Source organism: Pollachius pollachius, assembly GCF_949987615.1.
Source record: "Pollachius pollachius genome assembly, chromosome: 17".
NCBI classification, from domain to species: Eukaryota; Metazoa; Chordata; class Actinopteri; order Gadiformes; family Gadidae; genus Pollachius; species Pollachius pollachius.
In genome coordinates, this window is record NC_136950.1 from 4,436,552 (window position 1) to 4,458,262 (window position 21,711).

General features: G+C 44.5%; 1 protein-coding gene across 1 annotated transcript in view; it reads right to left on the reverse strand.

Moving 5' to 3' along the window:
* The window catches only part of dnah5l (dynein, axonemal, heavy chain 5 like), a gene marked incomplete at its 5' end in the record, with an annotated part of 73,189 nt that overhangs the window by 41,553 nt on the left and 9,925 nt on the right, over positions 1 to 21,711 (reverse strand). Inside the window, 15 exons of the mRNA XM_079754515.1 lie at positions 357 to 493; positions 2,864 to 2,982; positions 11,483 to 11,632; positions 11,944 to 12,198; positions 12,759 to 12,839; positions 13,026 to 13,122; positions 13,846 to 13,949; positions 14,152 to 14,244; positions 14,708 to 14,889; positions 15,160 to 15,283; positions 15,533 to 15,620; positions 17,056 to 17,263; positions 17,883 to 18,034; positions 18,336 to 18,475; positions 18,815 to 18,970. Coding sequence (XP_079610641.1) covers positions 357 to 493; positions 2,864 to 2,982; positions 11,483 to 11,632; positions 11,944 to 12,198; positions 12,759 to 12,839; positions 13,026 to 13,122; positions 13,846 to 13,949; positions 14,152 to 14,244; positions 14,708 to 14,889; positions 15,160 to 15,283; positions 15,533 to 15,620; positions 17,056 to 17,263; positions 17,883 to 18,034; positions 18,336 to 18,475; positions 18,815 to 18,970 — 2,086 coding nt within the window. The remainder of the gene's footprint in view (positions 1 to 356; positions 494 to 2,863; positions 2,983 to 11,482; positions 11,633 to 11,943; positions 12,199 to 12,758; positions 12,840 to 13,025; positions 13,123 to 13,845; positions 13,950 to 14,151; positions 14,245 to 14,707; positions 14,890 to 15,159; positions 15,284 to 15,532; positions 15,621 to 17,055; positions 17,264 to 17,882; positions 18,035 to 18,335; positions 18,476 to 18,814; positions 18,971 to 21,711) is intronic.

Genomic DNA, 21,711 nt, shown 5'->3' on the forward strand with positions numbered 1-21,711 from the left:
CACACACACACACACACACAAGCACAGAGACACACACATACATACACACATACCCACAAACACAAACACACACACAGACACACTCACTCAGACACACACACACACACACATATTCTTGTGTAGCTTTATAAAGGATTAGAGGTTGTTTGATTTAGAAGTAAGGAAGGAATGAAGAAAGGAATGGAGGGAAGGAGGTAAGGAGGGAGGGAGGGAGGGAGGGAGAACTAGATACTTGAATAGATAAATTATGATTCGGTGAGGTAGTGAAACCGATGGAAACAGCCGGAATCTGAGAAACGGGCTGTGTTTACAAACAGCCAGACATACAGAGACAACCAGACAACCAGACTTCTGACCGTTGACAGTAAGCCCAAAAAGCTCTTCTCCTTCAGAGCATGCGGTATGTTTCCTCCACAGCTGATCAAACTCTGCCTGGAAGACCTGCAGTCTGTAGCTGGCCTCAGACGGTGTCAGACCATCCACACCTGGACCACTGCACACACAAACACACATAGAAACCCACACAGACACACACACACACAAGCACACAATATTGTTATATTTGGCATAATCTTTTTTTTTGCATGTTTGTGTGTGTGTGTGTGTCCGTCCATGTTAGCGTGCATGCGTGTGTATGTGTTTGTGAATGTGCATTTCTGTTAATGTGTATGAGTGGATGTGTGTGTGTGTGGGAGTGAATGCTTGTGTGTGTGTGTTTATGTACAGTGTGTGTGTGTGTGTGTGTGTGTGTGTGTATCAGAGATGGAAATTAACTTTTTTGCCCACCAGCCACTGTGGCAGGTAGATTTAAAAATCTACCAGCCACTCATCTTTTTTACCAGCCACTTTTTATACGCTATATATTTTTTTAATATATGCGTACATTTTAAACAATATAATAGAAACACTAGATAAGAAAAGTGTTTTTCATGCACATCATTTTTTCCATCAGAAGTGATTTTGACTGTAAGTAGGCGCTACAAAGGAACTGAGTTGAAAATGTCACACTCTTACCGCATATGATAAACAATACACAGGTATCTGCCATGTTAAGTCATGTTTATTTCAAAGGTGTTACGATGACAAGTTTGGGGATAATTCACCTATACAAAGTATTTTCAATAAAAACAAATTGACATATTAACAATAAAACAACATGCATGGCTACACCATCATAAGTCAATAGGAACATTTGTTTTTTCAGTGCACTGGCCTTTTATTTTCTTCAATTCAACCAGATGTATAATGAAATCTGCCCCTATAATGCAACAGATGTATCCTATCGGTATAGGAAGACTCATACTCTGCCTATGCATTCGAAATTAAACATTTGAAAACAGACCATGAAGAAACAAGAACAAGAAATAATGACTTAATAAGTGCAAGACACATTGAAAAACGTCAGAATACATTAAACTATATATATATATATATATATATATATATATATATATATATATATATATATATATATATAGGAACTCGTTAGCGTATCTGTTTGTGTACGTTCGCTATGCAGCCCTGCTATTGCGCATTCACAGACTGGCTTTTGTCAACGGAATACCCGGTCAATGATGGATTTAATATGGACACAAAAGACTAAACATTGGATCTTTGTATGGATTTATATGCACGTTACGGGATGAATTGATAAGCTCCTGTAAGGGCTACGATGGCACAGATGACAGCTGCTTTGGAACGGAACAACAGCAAAGTGAGGAAACCCGACTTTTTTACTGTTCAATTATTAATGTTGTTTTTGAGTATTGGAATACTCGCTCGGAATATCCAACGAGTATTGTAGTAACGAGTAGTGTAAAATGGTATTCGGGACAGCCCTACGTCTTAGCACACACACTTGACATCTGTTTTGACCAGACTGACAGAAAGCAGCTGTTTGCCAAACAAGTGAGCAGATCTCTAAGGTTACCCAACATGCTAGTTTTTCGACAGCAACAAACTATTGCATCAGGCCTAATAGAAAATAAAAAATTAACTTACGTGCAGTGCCATTCGAGGTCTTAAAATGGCCTTCCCTTTTTGGCAATTGCGTGTGTATTTGGAACTAACTTCTATCAAGCTGGGCTGTTTTGAGGCTATCGAGCGGCCTCATCGCTGTCGTGGTGTTGGGCGCTGATTTTCCCTTGGCAATTTTCAAAACGTGAAGGTGACTTTTTGAGGACTCGTGGTCCTCCACGGCTTCCAATTTTAGGTTTTGTGTCCCACTCACAAAACTATTGGACCTGTGGCCATCCGAAGCAAGTTTACGACAGAGAGCACAGAACATTGTCTGGCTCGTCCCGTCAAACACCAGCCAGTCACGGTGTTGCCCACTGTCCGATGTTCGCCATCTCTTATTAAAACAACGCTTCTTTTTGGGGATGACAGCCGTACTATCATCCGCCACCTGTACCTGGCCTACACTCTCCCCAGCTGTTCTCTTTCCTCCGGTGAGGAAACGCAACATTGCTTTTTCTAGTAGTTTTTTTTTTATATGTCAATAATTAGCCTAGCATACTAAACCGAATGTTGATACCGGCATATTATCTCTATGGTTACTGGTATATTATCCCGGATGTTGACAGTCGCAGTTCAGCAAAAGAGGCGTAGAAGAAGGGGGCCGGATGTTGACAGTAATGGTTGTGGAACTGTGCAGCGCCGTATGACGAATGTATTAAATATGAAAATTTGATCGGACCTGACTGGAAAGTATTACCCGACACAGTGGCGGGTGAAGTGACACAATTCACCCGCCACCATACAAATCCACCCGCAAATGGCGTGTGGCGGGTGTTCATTTCCATCCCTGGTGTGTATGCTTGTGTGTGTGTGTGTGTGTGAGAGTGATTGTGAGCTTGTGTACCTCTGGTCGTACTCTGCGTAGTATTTCTCGGCCTCAGTCTGAAAGGCTTCCACACCAGACAGGAGATCGGCCTTCATGGTGGGTTGGATCTTCACCAGGGTGTTCTGGTTCTCAATCACCTGGGGAGACAACGCAGCAGGAACATATCATAGATTATACCGCAGAGTTTTTGAACACTTGACACCTTAAGTGTTGACCAATGTCATGTTCAGCTTGTTCATAATGCTCTAATCAGGATTTGAACTCTCAACCTAAGGATCGAGTACACGGTACACAGCATTATCCCGTTGAGCCACTGACATCCTGAACTGCACAACAACATCAAGAAAACTTCAAGCACACATTTCACAAGAGAATTAAGGGCTTTCTTGAAAGAGTACAGATCTGAAACTTTGCACTGTTAATGGTATCCACCTAATGATAGCCGTATGGTAGTTATACAATAACAAAATGGTCATATAGGCAAAATGGGTTGAGACTGTGGACGTTTGACCTTTCTATGCAATTGTGGGAAAAGTAAACATTTTTAGAGCAGAAGACCAGGGTGAAAAAGATGCATCTGATTTAAGAGATTAATATGATGAAAGAATTTTGAGTCCAGCTCAAACTAGTAAGGAGAAATAATGCTAGTTCATATTTTTTTTAAATAGAGCCACCTTTGGGTGCAGTACCACAATTTGGGTTTTTGGGTAGTCGGGGGTATTGGTATCCACCTAATAATAGTCGCATGTTTTTTTTATGCAATAACAAAATGGTCTTATAAGAAATATGGGCTAACTACTACAACGTTATTGTCCAATATTTCTCAAATGGAACTAAATAAAACAAATTCTGTTCGATAATTTTTGTGAGGCTTGGCCTAAAGATTTTATGTGGCTATTTTGGTGAATTTTGGATTATGTTTGTAGCCTGTGAATCATTTTATCATGTTTGGCTTTAATATAAAAATTGTGGGAAAAATAAACATTTTTAGGGCATAAGACCCGGGGTTTTATAAATGCATCTGATTCTAGAGATTAATATTCTGAAAGAATTTTGAGTCCTGGTCAATCTGGTGAGGAGAAATAAGCCTAATTCATGATTTCTTTCAATAGCGCCACCTTTGGGTGCAGTACCACAAATTTCAAGAGTTTTCAACTTTTGGTATAGGCTGCAGTATGACTTTTACAGAATTTGAGGAAAAACAAAAATGTTACAGAAACAATAGGGGACCAAGCAGCTTCACTGCTTGGACCCCTAATAACTATTAGTGGGACAGATAACCTGAAGGATTGTGCATTTTATGATAAAAGCGTCAAATTTGGATTTGCATATAGAAAAAAATTTGATTTGGAGGCACGACAAATGTTCAATATGGCGGCCATTTCTCAAGATGGCCGTAAATGATGACTGTTTTTAGATTAAATTTCACATTAACAATGGATAATAGGTGATATAAACATGAATTTTGGTACATTTATAGCCAAAAACATGGGGAACATGTAGAGAGATCAAGAATTTTCAATATAGTGGCCATTTTTCAAAATGGTCGCCAGTGCCAATTGTTTTTAGATGAAATTCCACATTAATAGATAATATGTGATAGGAGCATCAAATTTGGTACAGTTATAGCCAAAGACATGGGGAACATCTGGAGGGATCAAGACTTTTCAATATGACAAAAATTAGATGTGGAGGCACGACAAATTTTCAATATGGCATTTTTCAAGATGGCCAACTGTTTATAGATAGATAATATATAGTAGATTTCACATTAACAATGGATAATATGTAATATAAGCATCAATTTTGGTAACGTCATGGCCAAATACACAAAAAAAATACAGATATGGACCCTCATAAATGATCATTATGGCGGTCATTTTCCAAATTGGCTGCCAGTGACAACTGCTTTTAGATCAATTTTCATATTAATGATGGATATAATGTGATGTTGATTCTATATCAAGGATATATGTTGGATTTATCTGCATTGCACTTGGGAACTATCATTTAGAATATACTTTGTTTCAAGATGGTGACCAAGATGGCAGCCAATGAGCAAAAATTGGTAGTTGCAATGAAGTTGCATAGGTTTCTCTGATTTGGATGATCTTTGTGTTGTTATATTTTTCTGGATCTGAAGTAAAGTAAATTAACATCAGAATTGCTCAGAAGCTGCAATTCAAGACTCAAAATGTGTGATAGTCTAAGTAGGTCCAGCGCGAGAAAGTCTATTTAGCACTCCCCTTCACAGTAACAAAGAGCTGTGCATTCTAAGGCGGCTTTTTTGCACCTGCACTGCCTAACACAACCCTTCTGACATTGACAGGAGACAAGTTCATAGCTGGACTGGCTTGCATCCTTTGGAGGGAAAACCACTTGTTCTCTTTTTAAATGATGGCATACATTGTTCCCCATCTGCGTTGACAGCTGAAGAACACAATCATAAGATATGCTCAAGCCCATGTTGAGCATTCTCTCTACAAGTTCCCTTTTACGTGTCTGGGCATGCAGCATCAGTCCCACGTACTATATAGGAACTGGTGTCTCCTCTGAAGCATTGTGTCTGACAGAAGCTGCTTTGTCTTGTGTCCGTTTGTGCTTAACACTATTGAATTTTAGCATCTGAGCAATTGCAAGTGCAGCTTGAGATGTTGCTTTGGCTATCTGATCTTTGATGCTGGGTCCATCTAGGATCATGTTCACTAGGGTGAGCAAAGTCTGTGGCACAGAATCCTCAGGGCATCTATCAGAGAAACCATTAAATGGTTTAGCTTCACCAAATATGTGACGGCGGACAATCTGTGCAGCATGTGCAACGTGTACAGCATCTTTATTTCTATCATGTTCACAGGCTTTTGTAAGGGCAGTGCCAATGTCTTCAAAGGCCATCAGGACCCCTTTGCCCTTGGTGTATGCTCGCATGTCAGGGAACTCAGCAAGAAGCCTCTCCTTCAGCCAGTTAGAGTGAACCCTATTATCAACCTCTACACCTAGCTGTGCCATTCGGGACTTGTAGAGCTGGACGAGTTTAGCTAGACTGTTGACTTGTGCTGTTTCTGCATCTTGTCTGGTCTCTTCTATATAAAGGACCAACTCAGCAAACGCGATGCTAGAGGCTGATGCTGCCTGTCCCTGCCCATTATCATCAAGAACTTCTAGGTTGGCATCTCTGGCACGATTATAGAGATCTACTAGGCATTGGATGTGATATTTTGCTTCTATGGCCACCATGTCCCCGGCACCAAGTTTACATAGTAGCTCTGTGTCTTGAAGTAAGGTAGCACAAGTGCGTACCTTTTTGTCCAACTGGAATGTTGCAGCAGCATGAAGGTTATCATGGCCAAGAGGTTGTTCGCAGAAGAAGCAGTTATCCTGTCTGGTTTCAGACGAGTGGGACCTTGGGCGCTTATGCAAGGTGCCAGAACTTTCACCTCCTGTGTCCAGTTGTCATTTCTGTGCTCTTTGCAACATGGTTGCATTGTACTTCAGCCAGCAGGTTTTATGGTATTTAGCTTTATTTGCAACCATGGCTGCTTCAATACCTTGACCCTCATCTAACCGTCCAGGTGCAAACATTGAAGGGAGCTGTCCAAGTTCATTGAACTTTGTCAAATGCTCTACAAGTGAACTGTACCCACTCCCCTTGTCTACTCGCGTATTTTCAATGGGCATGTCAATGCTTCTTCTGCTTTGACTTTCTGGCATATTGAAGATTCCAGTCTGTCTTAGATATAGACCTTTGATTAACAAGATTCACAACTTTAAAGTTCTTCGCCATTTTCTTAAGTAGAGGCAGAAGGACTATCCTTTTACCACCTTTATTAAAGCACATTAACATATGGGATACAACAAGGTTCAGATGGGATAACTACCCTACACCTAGCCCGATCGTTCATCCAGTGACATTTAATTCCTGTGCGATCTGTACACCTTCTGGGTAACTAAATGAAAATCATTTAAAGCCCTGTTACCCTTGGTTCGGCTCTCCCGCGCTTGCACTTCCTGTCTATTCAGGTGCGGCTATCTAACTACATCATGTCATCAACAACTAGATGTGGGGCTAACATTAATAATAATAATAATTATAATTCATTCATTTTCTATAGCGCTTTTCAGTGACCCAAAGACGCTTACATAAAACATGAAGAGGGAGATGACAATCAGGGGGGACAAGCGGAAGACAGCACAACAGAGAACAGAAGCAAGGTGGAGTGTAATAGAAGATAGGGATAAGGATGGTTATGGGTAGGGGAGGTCATAGGCTTGGCGAAAAGAGGTAGGTTTTTAAACAGGATTTGAATATGGGAAGCGAGGGAGAGTTGCGGACAGGTTGGGTGAGAGAGTTCCAGAGTCGGGGTGCTGTTCTTGAGAAGGCTCTGTCACCGAAGGTTTTAAATTTGGATGGTCGGACAGTCAGAGTGAGAGTGGAGGAGGATCTGAGGGTTCGGGAGGGGCGATGGGGGATGAGGTCAGACAGGTAGGGCGGAGCCAGGTGGTGGAGAGCTTTGAAAGTCAGGAGGAGGATTTTGAAGTTGATATGTTGTTTGATGGGGAGCCAGTGGCGAGTGAAGAGAACAGGAGTGATGTGTTCACAAGACCGGGTGTGAGTGACAAGGAACGCAGCACAGTTTTGGACCATTTGGAGTCTATGGAGGGAATGAGAGGTGATGCCAGTGAGGAGGGAGTTGCAGAAGTCAAGACGGGACGAGATGAAGGCGTGGATAAGGGATTCAGCAGCAGGGGGGGACAGGCAGTGTCTGATTTTGGCGATGTGGCAGGGGTGGAAGTAGGAGGTCTTAATAATAGAGCTGACATGGGGAACAAAGGAGAGGGTGGGGTCCATGATAACACCAAGATTGCAGGCCAGGGGGGAGGGAGTGACGGTCGAGGTGTTGATGGTGAGTGAGATGGGTCCAGTTTTTCTGAGAGTGGATTTGGTGCCTATGAGGAGGAGCTCTGTTTTGTCGCTATTGAGTTTGAGGGAATTGATGGTCAGCCATGCTTTAATTGTAGAGATGCAGGTTTTGAGTTTGGTGAGGGGAGGATTTTGGTGGGTTTTTGGTGGTGGGTTTGGTGGTGATGTAGATCTGGGTGTCGTCAGTGTAGCAATGTAAGTCCAGGTTGAGGTTGCGGATGGTGTGACCGAGGGGGAAGAGGTAGCAGATGAAAAGAAGGGGGCCGAGGACTGAGCCCTGAGGGACCCCCTGCGTGACAGGAGAGAGGGCGGATGTGTGGCCAGAGAGCGAGGCGAACTGTTGAGCCAGTCAGGTGCAGTGCCCTCACCACCCTGTTGACGCAGCCTTTTAAGGAGGATGGAATGGTTGACTGTATCAAAGGCTGTGCTGAGGTCAAGTAATAGCAGGATGTTGAGGGCACCGGAGTCTACAGAGGTGAGGAGATCGTTAGTGACTTTGACCAGGGCAGTTTCGGTGCTGTGAAGTGGGCGGAAGCCAGAATGAAGGGGTTCATAGAGTTTGTTTGACTGGAGGTGGGTGCCGAGTTACAGAGGTCAGGTGAGGAGGGTGGATTGATGTCCGGCGGCTGGAGCAGTTTGTTGACGGTGGAGAACAGGATGCGGGAGTTCCGGTTGGTGCTGTTGATGAGGGTGGAGAAGTTGGCGGTTTTAGCAGCTTGGAGAGCGTCGCGGTAGGAGATGTGAAGTTTGTAGGCTTTGGCGTGAACGATGAGGCGGGTTCGTGTGTACAGTCGTTCGAGTTGGCGGCCAGTCTGTTTCATGGTGCGGAGTTCCGTGGTGTACCAGGGGGCGGAGTTGGTGAATGAGACAGAGGAAGTTTTCCAGGGGGCAAGGGAGTCAAGGGAGTCAGAAAGGATGGAGTTGAGCATGATGGCATAGTCATCAGGGGAAGAGGGGGCAAAGTCAGGCGGGAAGGCAGAGGATATGAGCTGGGAGAGTGAGAGTGAATTGATTGATTTGATGTTGCAGTAGGAAATGGAGCGCTTTTTGGGACTATGGGGTGAAGGTAGGGATAGGATGGGGGTTAGATATGGGTAGGGAGGCGGAGCAGACTATGTCCAGGATATGGCCTTTGGTATGGGTGGGGAAGTCAATGAGTTGGGTATGGTGGAAACAGTCAAGAAGGGAGAGGAAGTCAGATGTCAGTTGGGCTGGTCAATGTGTATGTTGAAGTCACCAGTAAGTAGGAGGTGGGAAGAGAGAGAAGACGCAATAGTGAGGAGTTCAGATAGCTCAGAGAGAAAAGATGGGTGAGGCTTTGAGGGACGATAAATTAAAACAGTAGTGATAGAATTGGGGAGGGAGAAGGCAAGGTGTTCGAAGGATGAGATAGATGGGAGGTTGAGGTTCAGTTCAGTGATGGACTGGGATTGTTTATGGAGACGGCATCGCCTCCCCCTCGGCCGGAGAGGCGGGGTTTGGCAGTGTAACTGTAGTTGGAAGGGGTGGCTTGATTGACAGCATAGAAATCCAGGGGCTGTGGCCATGTTTCACAGAGGAGGAGCAGATCGATGTTATTGTCCAGTAGCAGTTCAGATATAACGGGTGATTTGTTGGAGAGGGAGCAACAGTCCAGGAGTGTAGGAACGGATAAGTGGGAACGGAGCGGAACAGCAGAGACGTGAGATGGACTAGAGGAGCATGTAGACTTAAACAAATAAACTAACAGAGACGTGGGGATAAAACAAAAGACTACACTAGGAAACGTTAGACGCGAACAGGGACAGAAGCGGCAGTCTACAATCCAGACGCCAGCGGTGCTCTAACCCGGGAGGTGTGTGTGTGTGTGTGTGTGTGTGTGTGTGTGTGTGTGTACACTGTGTGTACAACTCTATTTTATAATGACTGTGAGTTCGATTAGATAGCATTTAGAAAACTAAACTACACTACAACTTCACTTATTTGTGGTAGTTATTTGTAAACTACCACAAATAAGTGAATGTGAGTGTATTAGCTGTCACTGAACCTCATGCTGAGTTTCACAGCAGTGGTGTCACCAGTGTGCCCTGGTTGTGCTTTGACATCCACTCTAATTAGGACAATTTTATTTTGTGTAAATGTGAATGTACACAAATCTACACAGACTACCCTAACTCTAACCCTAACTGATATCCAAATAAGATAAATGCAATTGTATTGAAAGCACTGTTTTCCTAGGTGACCAGGCATGCCCGCCATCTTGAACATTTTTGGTAGTTGGCTGCCATCTTTGCCACCATATTGAAAAAGGAGTAATTTAAATGAAGGTTCTCAAGTGCTATGCTTAGTAGATGAATCCAACATATATCCTCATATCATTTATGTCCATCATTATTATGAAAATTGATCTAAAAGGAGTTGTCACTGGCAGCCATTTTGCAAAAATGTTTAAATTAAAAATATATGATGGGTCCATATCAGTATTGTTTTTTCTTTGTGTCTTTGAGCATTACTGCCAAATTTGATGCTTCTATCTCTTATTATCCATTGTTAATATGAAATTGTATCTAAAAAAACCTGTCACTGGTGGCCATTTTGAAAAATGGCCACAATATTCAAAAGTCTTGATCCCTCTACATGTTCCCCATTTCTCTGGCTATAATTGCACCAAAATTCATGTTTCTATCACCTATTATCCATTGTTAATGTGAATTTTAATCTAAGAACAGGCGGTCACTGGGGGCCATCTTGAAAATGGCCACCATATTGAAAATTCGTCGTGCCTCCAAGCGACCAAATTTGACGCTTTAATCATAAAATGCACAATCGTTATTTAATTTCTAGCTAAGCTGCCCCACTATATCGACCAGATTTTAACCTGACCATGCAGAGAAAAAATGCTCAAAGCAAGACTATTTTAATTTCAGCTGATTAATTCAATAAAAACACTATTATATTACTATAGAAGTAAGAAAGAAATATCATTAATGTTGGTAACAGTGGTATAAGCAGAATAACTAATGATTAACTTACTAATTTTTACTTTCTCCTTTTTGTAAAATAATGTACTCTAGCATGAGTCAGCCATTACCACGCAACGCGGCTCCACATCACATCTTTGCATGGTTCATTAAATAATAGAAAATTGGATTACCACTGCTGGGGTTGATTCAACCATACTAAGAATGTATGCCCCCAGGTACTTAAGACAGTATGGATTTGGTGCCCACCAGTTGGCCTATATGTCACAGCATCACAAGTTGAGCTCTCTTGAGTTCACCTCGACTGTGCATAGAAACCAATGCACAGCCACCATTGAATGTTGTACGTCCTGGCACTTGTACATTGCACTTATTCAAGGTACTTAATTGTGTAGCATCTACAGTAGCTGCTATCATTGCTTTACACAGGGAATGGGTTAGCCTAGCGATTGTAATACTTACACTTGGTTCTATGAACATCTTTACTGTACCGACAGCGATATATTGTTTCACTTCTTATGACAAATGTACTTATTGTAACAAATGCACTTATTGTAAGTCGCTTTGGATAAAAGCGTCTGCTAAATGCCCTAAATGTAAAATGTAAATGTAAATGTCTTGAATGGCAACATTATGTTTACATAGGTCAAGGCATCGCTGTCCGACTGGGTCCTAATCACAAGGACGCATAACTTATTTTGGGCTGAGTTATCTATGTATCTCTCCATGGTATGCTTTATGTTTGGGGTGCTTGTGTACCAGAGCGTTGAGGTTCTTCCACCCGTAGCTGAGTCCATCCACTCGCTCTGCACTGCCGTCACTAAAGGACAGCTGGTGCTTGTTGAGGAGAGCAAAGGACTCCTCCACCGGCCCGATGGTGGCGTCGATGCGGATCTCCGCCTCACGCACCTGGAACACAGCAAAGGGGGGAAAACAGACACACACACATGAGGATCGAGGGATTATGGATGGCTATAACAAGTTAAGGAGAGTGCAAAAATGTGCAAAATACTTTGACTGTATGGCTAGAGTTCAAGTTAATGATCAATTGTATGCATTTAATATGTCGATTAAAGTGTAGCTAATGTGAAAGTGAAACTATTACAATAGTGATAGTGAAACTAATAGAAAAGCAAAAGCAAAACGGTGGCAGGATTGAACTGCATAGTTGGAAGAAACAAAGATGGTCACAGATGGGTCAGATCACCAGGCACGCGTACCTCCTTCAGTGCGGACATGGCTTCCCGCACGTCCTCCAGGTCTCCGATGGGCCGCTGCAGGCGCTTGTTCAGGCTCTCGATGAAGGAGAACACCTCGCCCATACTCCCCGACGCCTGGCGGTTCAGCGCGGCACCAAACGCACGCTTCCACACGCGGCACTCCTGGGTGAGCGACAGCTTCAGCTGCTCCGTGTCCAGCAGCACCGAGCCCACCGTGAAGGAGGCGGGCAGCTCCTCGATCTGAGCCTCCAGCTTCTAAATGAGGCCAGAGACCCCAGCAGAGGAGTTCATATACACACATACAGGACACACCTAATTTTAGTGTTTGCACTATTTTTAATACAGGGTATGCCGGGTGAGAGCAATAAACATGAGGAATGTTAATTATCCCTCTTTTTATAAACTGGTCCAGTGCCAGAAGTGCCCACATGGGTGGGACAAGATGATATCGAACCCCTGGTCCAATTTATGACAAGTATAATCTTATATTCGTTAAAGATTGGAGTGTGTACTGTAACACTCCATACTTAGGTATGGAGTGTTACAGTAACACAGCCATTGTATTTTTTTTTATGTATATAAAATGGATTTCTATGCCTACTATGTAATTCCTCTTTTTCTTCTTCTTCCATGTCCTACGGAATTCACTGTTCAAAATAACCTGTGTAGTACTGTTAATTTGATCAAAACACTGTTGTTTTTGACTGCAGTACAGTACAGTAGAGGACAGTCATCGTTGCCCTGCAGAGGAGCGTGAGATCTCTGTTTTGGGGGAGACAGTACAGTACAGTAGACGACAGTAAGGGTTGCCGTACAGAGTAGTGGGAGATCTGGGAGCTGAACTCAGTAAGGGAGGGCTCTGTCTCCAGGAAGCTCTTCACCTGCTCCTCTGGATCCTGCGTACACATGACAAACGCAGTTACATACACAGTTACACACATAAACACAACTCTACTGAAACACAAGTAATGCACAACACACACACACACATATGCACGGAACAGAAACACTTCCAGAACACACACATGCACATAGACGCATACACATACGACTTTGACAATGTGTGTGTACATCCCACAGACCTGGATCCAGAGGGTGGAGAAGTGGGCTAGTTGTGTGAGCGTGTTGGTGCTCTGAGTCTTGAGAGAGGACACCACAGAGCCCAACTGGATAACAGACCTGGCAGAGAGCCAGACAGACAGACATATCAACAACAAACTATGTCTAAGGCAACAATGTGCCGTAATTTACCTCTCAAATGTCCCTGAATAACATCATATAAAATATGATACACATTATCATATATATTTGTATTATATAGATATGGATATAATAGTGCTGTCAAAATGAAAACATTAATCCTCGCATTCATTTTGAAAGAAGTATACTGCTAAACAGTTGCCTGCACACACACCGCCCAGACAGAGCTCCACACATACCGCCCAGACAGAGCTCCACACACACCGCCCAGACAGAGCTCCACACATACCGCCCAGACAGAGCTCCACACACACCGCCCAGACAGAGCTCCAGACAGAGCTCCACACACACCGCCCAGACAGACCTCCACACACACCGCCCAGACAGAGCTCCACACACACCGCCCAGACAGACCTCCACACACACCGCCAGACAGAGCTCCACACACACTGCCCAGACAGACCCCCACACACACCGCCCAGTCAGAGCTCCACACACACCGCCCAGACAGAGCTCTGATGCATATAGCCCCTTTCAGTATCCATTGGTGCTTATTGTTGTGATTATTGAGAAGAAAAACTCAAATACAATACTGTGTGGAGCATTGCTTTAACGCTCCATTCCTTACAACTGAAATGAAGCAGGACTGTTTCAGGAATCAGCCTCTAGGGGGGCACCAGAGAACATGTTATGGGAACTGACTTGGTGACATCCTTTTGTTCGGCCAGCTGCCGGTCCAGAGGCCTCAGGACCAGCTGCTTGATAGGACTGTCGTCCCCGGCATCCCGCAGGGCTGCTTGCTCCAACTGGGAGAGAGACATAAAGAGACAGAGAGAGAGAGAGAGAGGAGAGACATAAGGAAAAGCAGAGATATAGACATAAGAGAAGAGTGATATAACACACATATTAGATGGAAGAACAGTAGAGAGGAGAGGAAGGAAACAGTAGAGATATTTAAATGATATGTAAATGAGGCCTCTATAGTAGCATATGGAGGCGGAGCTGTACCTGGAGCTGTTTGTGGTGCAGGTGATTGAATGACCACAAGGGGATGTCTTTAGCCATGGACACCACGATGCTCACCACCTTGTTCACCGTAGCCTGACACACACACATACAGATACATACACATACAGATACACACACACAAACAGATAGACACACACACATACAGATACACACACACATAAATACCGATGCACACACACAAATACAGATATACCCACACATACAGATAGACACACACACAGATACACAAATACAGATACACGCAAACAGATACACACACACACACATACACCCACATACAGATACAGACACACAAATACATACAGATACACACAAACACACACACACAAACACACATACAGACACACACACATGCACAAACATGCAGAGATACACAAACACACACACACACATATAATAAAAAAAAATAGCAATCCACCATTGAGCCTAAATATACAGTTTATTAACAATGAAATGAATAATATGGATCATAAAGATGCACTGGAAATGAATCTAAAAGAGAAGGTCATTGATCGACACACACACACACACGTACCTGTATGTGGTCCAGGCTGGGCCGCAGCACTATGTTGGGTATGGTCAGCTGGATGGAGGCCCTGAAGAGGGGAGCGGGGCCCACCTGGTCCTTGGAGGGGCCGTCGGAGGAGGAGGAGGTGGAGGGGTAGGAGCTGACCACATGCAGCCGCTTCCTGAAGGCCTCCAGGGACGACCTGGTGGCTGGTGGGAGACAGAGGCGGGTTGGGGGTTCATACCAAAAGCACACAGACACCCCCACCCCCAACCCCCCACTGCTTGTTTTAACCCAGAAGAGACCGTGAGCTTTTATGAGATAAGATTTGCACCAGAATTTCTTGTATCTGATCTACATTGCAGTATTTACTAGTACTACATTAAGTCCTAGTTAGCAGCAACGAAGATAGGTGCTGTAAAAAAGGATGATAAAAATAATAGTACAGTAAAAAACAGGGGGTTGTGTTTTCCTCTGACCTCTGAGCAAGGCATCAGTGTTCCGCTGGCATACGTGACCGATCAGGTTGAAGAAGCGACAGGGAAGACACTCCTGACATCTGGTCTGCTGCTTCCCATCTGGATGCAGACAATGGTAGGACCCCTGGAGAGGTGAGGGGAGAGGAGAATAATCCTTAAATGTGTGTGTGCGTATGTGTGTGTGTGTGTGTGAATGTGCAGGTGCGCATGTGTGTGTATGTATGTATGTATGTATGTATGTATGTATGTATGTATGTATGTATGTATGTATGTATGTATGTATGTTTTTATGTATGTATGTGTGTGTGTGTGCACGCGTGTGCACGTGTGTGTACGTCTGTGAGTGTGTGTGTGTGTGTGTATGAGCACACACCTCTAGATTAACAGTCTCTTTTGGCTTCATCTTCCTCTTCAGCTCGTCCATCAGTTCAAACACATACTTTTCAACTTGCTGACTCTGCCTACAAACACACAACCTCATATGTAAGGGATAATGTATAGAACGCCAGTCATTATTGGGAAAATAAGCCCTGACTGTCGGGGCTTATTTTCGATAATGACCGGCGTTCTATGCATTATCCCGCTTATTACACGGCTACTTGCCAAAACGAAAAAATAACTTCACACAGTGTGTCTTTTCACAATTTATTTGTTACCAAAAAGGACCATTCGTAGTGTTGATCAGCAGAGAAATAGTTTGCCAAACACGTTGACGTCGCTTAGCAACTGAATACACTGGGGTTGATAAGTTACCGGACTACTAGCGGAGTGATACGAAAGATGTGGATCAGAGGCAAAAAATCCACTTTCGTTGACAGCGGTCATTATATGCTTAGCGACGTTCAGTTATCAATAATATACCGCCGGAAGTCAGGAAGGCCCATGCAAGTGAATGGAGCACTCTACAGCATTGAGAAGAGCTGTGTAATAAAATAATATAACATTACACTGTACACAGCACATAGGCGATTTCTATGTTTTACCATATTTGGAGTGTGTGGTTGATGGCTGGTTAAAGTAGCCTCCCCTGGCCAGAGTCAGACAGATGGGGCTGTGCGAGGCTACCCACCTGTGGTGCATCGGGCAATCTATGCAACCAGGGTGAACCAGCTATCACCAAACCCATCCTCAGGGAGAGCTCGGACATGTCCGCACTGAACACCTGCCTGTAACATCTCTACAATAAACTGGTGACATGTACAATTCCTAGTGTCCCTGGTGGTGGAAGAGCCCACTAAAGCCACCCAGGAGCAACTGCCACACCATGCATAAAAAATAATTTAGTATAAGTTCCACAAAATGCTGTTGCTCTATGTTACTAAGGAGCCTTGATGGTAGATTAAAGTGCTTAAAATGCTTGCCTAGGGTTAATCATTGTATTTGGGGGTACTACTAGAATAGGGTTGTATGCCTGTATGTTAGAAATACCCCTTATTATTCTCAGATTGGTTTCTTCTGCAAAACCAATTTTAGCATCTTTCAAAAACCATCCGGTTTTTATCATGCCGCGTTAAGGTCCCCAACCCGAGTAACACTCTCCGCTTTGCGCATGGGTCGGCAAATTTACCCCCCCCCCCCCCCCCCCCCTCGAGAAGTTGTAAACATTTCGGGTAGCCGCGAGGCGTCACTTCTGCACTTCAGCACCGCCCAGTGAACAGAAGTAAAGTTTAACGGCAAAGGAGCTGTTTCACGCACGTATTGAGGGGCGTTCTAAGGGTGTGCGAGTACTCCCCCTAGCTCAGACTTAGATTTTCTTAGTTTAGCAGACGTAAAACATGTATGCATACATGTATATAAACATGTTTATATACGTCAGATAAAAAGTCGAAAAAGCATTAACACCCTATGAGGAACACAGGCTTCGTAATGGACGTGTCACAGAGGAGAGGACCTCACCAGCAGAGAGTGAGTGCAGCAGATCCCACCAAGCGCTCCGACTGCTGCAGGAAGTCGTTGGGGCTGACGGGCACATCCTCGGGCAGCTCCAACAGGCCGCAGGACCCCATGTCCTGGAGGAGCCGCTCGATGCGACACTCCAGGGTGTCTGTGGCCACCCTAGACACTTGATCCAGTTCCCTCAGGGCCGTGTAGACGTTCTCTATGACTGGTAAGAGAGACAGACAGACGACAAGAATAAAAGCATATATATTGCATCTATGATGTACTCTGGACTGACCTCTGGAGCATACCTGGTTCGGGCCAGTCACAAGCATTGATCTAATATGGGGACGGTTTATTAGGATGACTGCACAGGAGAGCCCACTGGGAGCACCGCGGCGGTGAGGCGGTGATTTAATAAACAACATAGATGGCTGCCCTGGATGTTTCACGTTTCATTGTTCAAGTGTTTGATTGGTGTCCAAGTGTTTCCTGAGGCATTACGGTTTTCCTCCACTGATGACACCCCTTGGAATTCAGAGAGGTTCAAGACTAATACGCATTTGTGCATTGGTCTGGCGTTGTCCCGCTAGGATTTCGCTTTTCAGTCTTCAAACACATTAATAATGAAATGAAAAAGAAAATAATTTATAAAACATTTTCTGCATAGAATTGATTATTGTGGTTATCCTTTGATCCAGCCTTGATGACTCTGTGATGTAGAACACTTCAAGACGTCATGACTTTAAACTCAATCTGTCTTACATTCTATTTGACTGTCTATATTTTTATCAAGCTTTCCATCCATCCATCTATCTACTGTCCGACCATCCATCCATCCATACATGTGTCAGTGTTAAGGGCGCTCCAGCAGAGGGTTGTGAGTCCGGGAGAGAGGGCCGCCTCCACGCGGCCGATGAAGGGCTCCATCAGGGGGGAAAGGATCGCTGGGATCCTGGCCAGTATCTCCCTGTAGTCCTGGAGTATCTGCACCAATCTGGAGATACAATACAACCCCAATACACTTAATTCAGGATAGATAGGGTGAATAGGGAGAGGAGAGCAGAGAGGAGAACAGAGAGGAGAGGAGAGGAGAGGAAAGGAGAGGAGAGGAGAGGAGAGGAGAGGAGAGGAGAGGTGAGGCAAGGAGAATAGAAAAGGAGAGAGGTGAGGAGAGTTGAGGAGAGAACAGCGTACAAGAGTAGAGAAAAATAGAAGACCGGAACACAACACAGAACAGAAGAGATAGAACAGAATAGAGAAGAACACAGTTGTAGACAGCTTTGTACATAACTAACCGCTGATACAAAGTTTTTATGTGCTGTTCTTTGGAGCTCATTGCCACGACAACCTTTGGTACCGCCAGGCCCAGTTTGGTAAAGTACCAGAACTCCTGCATTACTTCCAGAACCATGGGGTCAAGGTTCACCAAGAGCTCCTGGGAAACACATGGGACGGTTAGAATTAAACTGAATGGCAATGAGACAGCACGATATATACAGCAGTTTTACCCTTTAACAACTACATATTAGAGAATGGAGTTGGTTTTTGTGAAATTACATTAAATAAAATCAAATTACCTTGCATTGAATAACATTAAATTAATTTCCGTTACATTCAATTCCGTTACAATCAATTAAATTCAACGCATTTATACCCATGTAACATACGACAAGACATAATATGACGGTTCACAAATGTTCACAAAGATACCACATGACATATCTGTGTGTATGCATGCATAGATGCGTGCCGGGGTATGTGTGTGTGTGTGTACCTTGGAGGTGTCGGCCCGGACCAGTAGCGAGGCGCTGAGTCGGTGTCGGCTACTCTCGGCGGCCTTGCTCCACCCGCGCACGTACAGAGCCTCGTACTCCACCAGCACCACAGCCATCCTGTTGTAGCTCCTGATCACACTGCTCATCTCAGGGCCCTGGGGGACGCAGCCCGACAGGTGGACGGACACAGAGACAGAAAGACAGACAGACAGGCAGACAGGGAGACAGAGAAAATGAAGAATGGATGAACAGAGCGACGGGCAGACACACAGGCAGACAGAGATAAAGACAGCAGGGTGGACAGACACACACGCACACAGCCACAAGCAGATGGACGGCAGAAACAAAGTAGTTAGAAAATGATTAGACCAATAGACCATTTGTTTAATGTGTTCCCATCTTGGTCTTTAAAGGTCCCATGACATGAAAATTTCACAGTTTTCTGACTTTAATTTTAGTTCCCCCAGCCTGCCTATGGTGCCCCAGCAGCTAGAAATTGCATTAGGTGTAAAACGAGCAATAGATATCCTGCTCTGCCTTTGAAAAAACAAAGTTCAGGCGCGCTGATTTTCCCCCCGTATGTCGTCAAAAGGGGGAAATGTTACATCCCCTTTCTCTGCTTTGCCCAATGAGTTACGACTGTGCGAGTGCTACATGTGTGTGTGAATACACAGTGGCGGCTGGTGGTTTTTAAAGTGATGGAGGAAGGACTGCGTGCTTCGTTGCCATTGGCCTTTGGTTAGTGCCAAACCAATGGCCATTGGCCATTGGTTAGTGCCATATATGGTGGCATAAGTATGTCAGACTCAAGTTGTTTCAGGGTGTTTTGGTGAACTACAAAATAGCTGGGTGGAATAATTATGTGAATTGATACAAATCCACCAGTGGCAGCATTGTACTTTGAAAGCTGGTGGGCAGCATGTCTTGGACTACAAGGGCAGAAGGAAGGATGCAAAGCCAATTAGTCAAATCAGGCCAACTCTTGATTTGTAAAACTGAATGAAAAAATCCGGGCCTAGCATTGGGCCTATTTTTGCCTTCAATGATTGAAGCTATTGGTTGTAATTTGGCAATGTTTATTTTCAGCTACAATTGTTTTGAGAAAAATGAAGGCACAAGACCAAAAGTGATGCCATTTAAAATGCATCATGCTCTGAATCGTTCACTATTGCCTTTCCACAATATAAAACAGAATGGTCAGAGTAACAAACAATTAAAAGAACAACAAGAACATTATTTCACAACTATTTGTATGGGCTGTAAGCCTAACATTGTTTGATGCAAATGTGGATGTTAATGGATGTTTCAGAATGTTGGTCATGGTGTTAAGCCAATCAAGATTGAGGGACTTAATTTCTAGATCAAGTAAATCCTCCTCGCGGGCTCCGCAGCTCGGCCGCGGGCAGCCCGGCTGCAGGCTACGGAAACGCCAATATAAGCGAACAGAGCTGCACTGTACCTGAACAAACAGAAGCGCACCGCTCGGTGAAAACGAGGCATACGGGTTAGTTGGTTCTAGTAGCCTAGACTTGAGGGGATTACTCCGTCCAGGCTGCTCCACAGCCAGGGCTCCTGCTTATTGGTTCATAGCGCAGCCATGCGCTATGAACAGACGTAGGCGGGATCCAGATCCCTTCGCTAGTCACACCCACTCAGAGGAGGACTTTCCTCCTCTCTCCCATTGAACCCCATGTTATTCACCGGCCGCCAACACTTTCCAGGAAATGAATAGGATTCAATGGAGGCTGAGGGAGGAACGTCTTCCCTGAAGTAATTGTCAATAGGCAATAGGGGGTGCTAATGTCCCTTTACCGAGGGAGACAAACATTACATATACAAAGGCATTAAAGCAGTCATATTTAAGGGCATTAATTCATTAAAGTAGTTTGGGCAATCTACATTTTTTATTCTCAACAATGTTAAGGAAGATCTTCCTCCCTCTCCTCACTGGAGAAGCCTCCACTGATACACACTGTAACGCAAGTGCTGTACACTTCTTTGCTATTTGGATAACCGTTCTGCTGTTGGTGTTATGGCGTATAACACGTCGGGTTCTCTGATGTCTCTGGTATTTTCACAATGAGACTGTGGTGGGGCTCAGCTATGGTTGGGAAGGAATTGGGGGAAAGGAACTTTGACTCCCTGAAGTACATGAACCGCGACATGGAGGAGAAAGTAATTGTTTTTGCCGTCAATTGTCTCCCGCTGGAGCCCCGCTGCCCGCTGCCCGCTGCCGAGGCTCCATCACCGCGGGGCACCATCGCCTCGGGGCGGCGGTGCCTCGGCCCTGCCCGTTGCCCGCTGCCGAGGAGGTGGTCCCTCGGCAGCGGGCAGCGAGGCTCCGGAGGGAGATAACCGCGGGCAACAATCCCTTTTTCCTCCATGTCTTGGTTCAGTCTACTTCAGATTAATGTGGACGTGGAAGAACCAGAGATGTCGGAGAACAACACAGTCGTTTGAGATTCTTATTATCGTCTGGAGGCGCACACAGCTTTTGGCCCTGATAATATATATTATATGATATAGATATCTATGTATAATATGATATTATTTAGATAAAGAGCTCCAGGACTCCCGTCGGAGCACCCGGAGTGTTGTAGAATATTTACAGAATACGGCCAAAGGCTGTGTGCGCCTCGCCATTGCGATACATCCACTGTAAACAGAGCGCATGGTACCGTGGCCGCAAGCTTTTCAGGGCCACACCCCCACCCTCCTCCTTGACCCGCCCCTCTCCTCCTCATTTGCATTAAAGCTACAGACACTGAAACGACGCGTTTGGGGAAAGCTCAATGTGCGACTGGCTCGTAGTGACTGTAATTCTGCACCACAGACGAATTTCGGGAACGTCTTCAAATTCTGTGTCAGGGGCCCACTAATATCTATATTAAAGCAT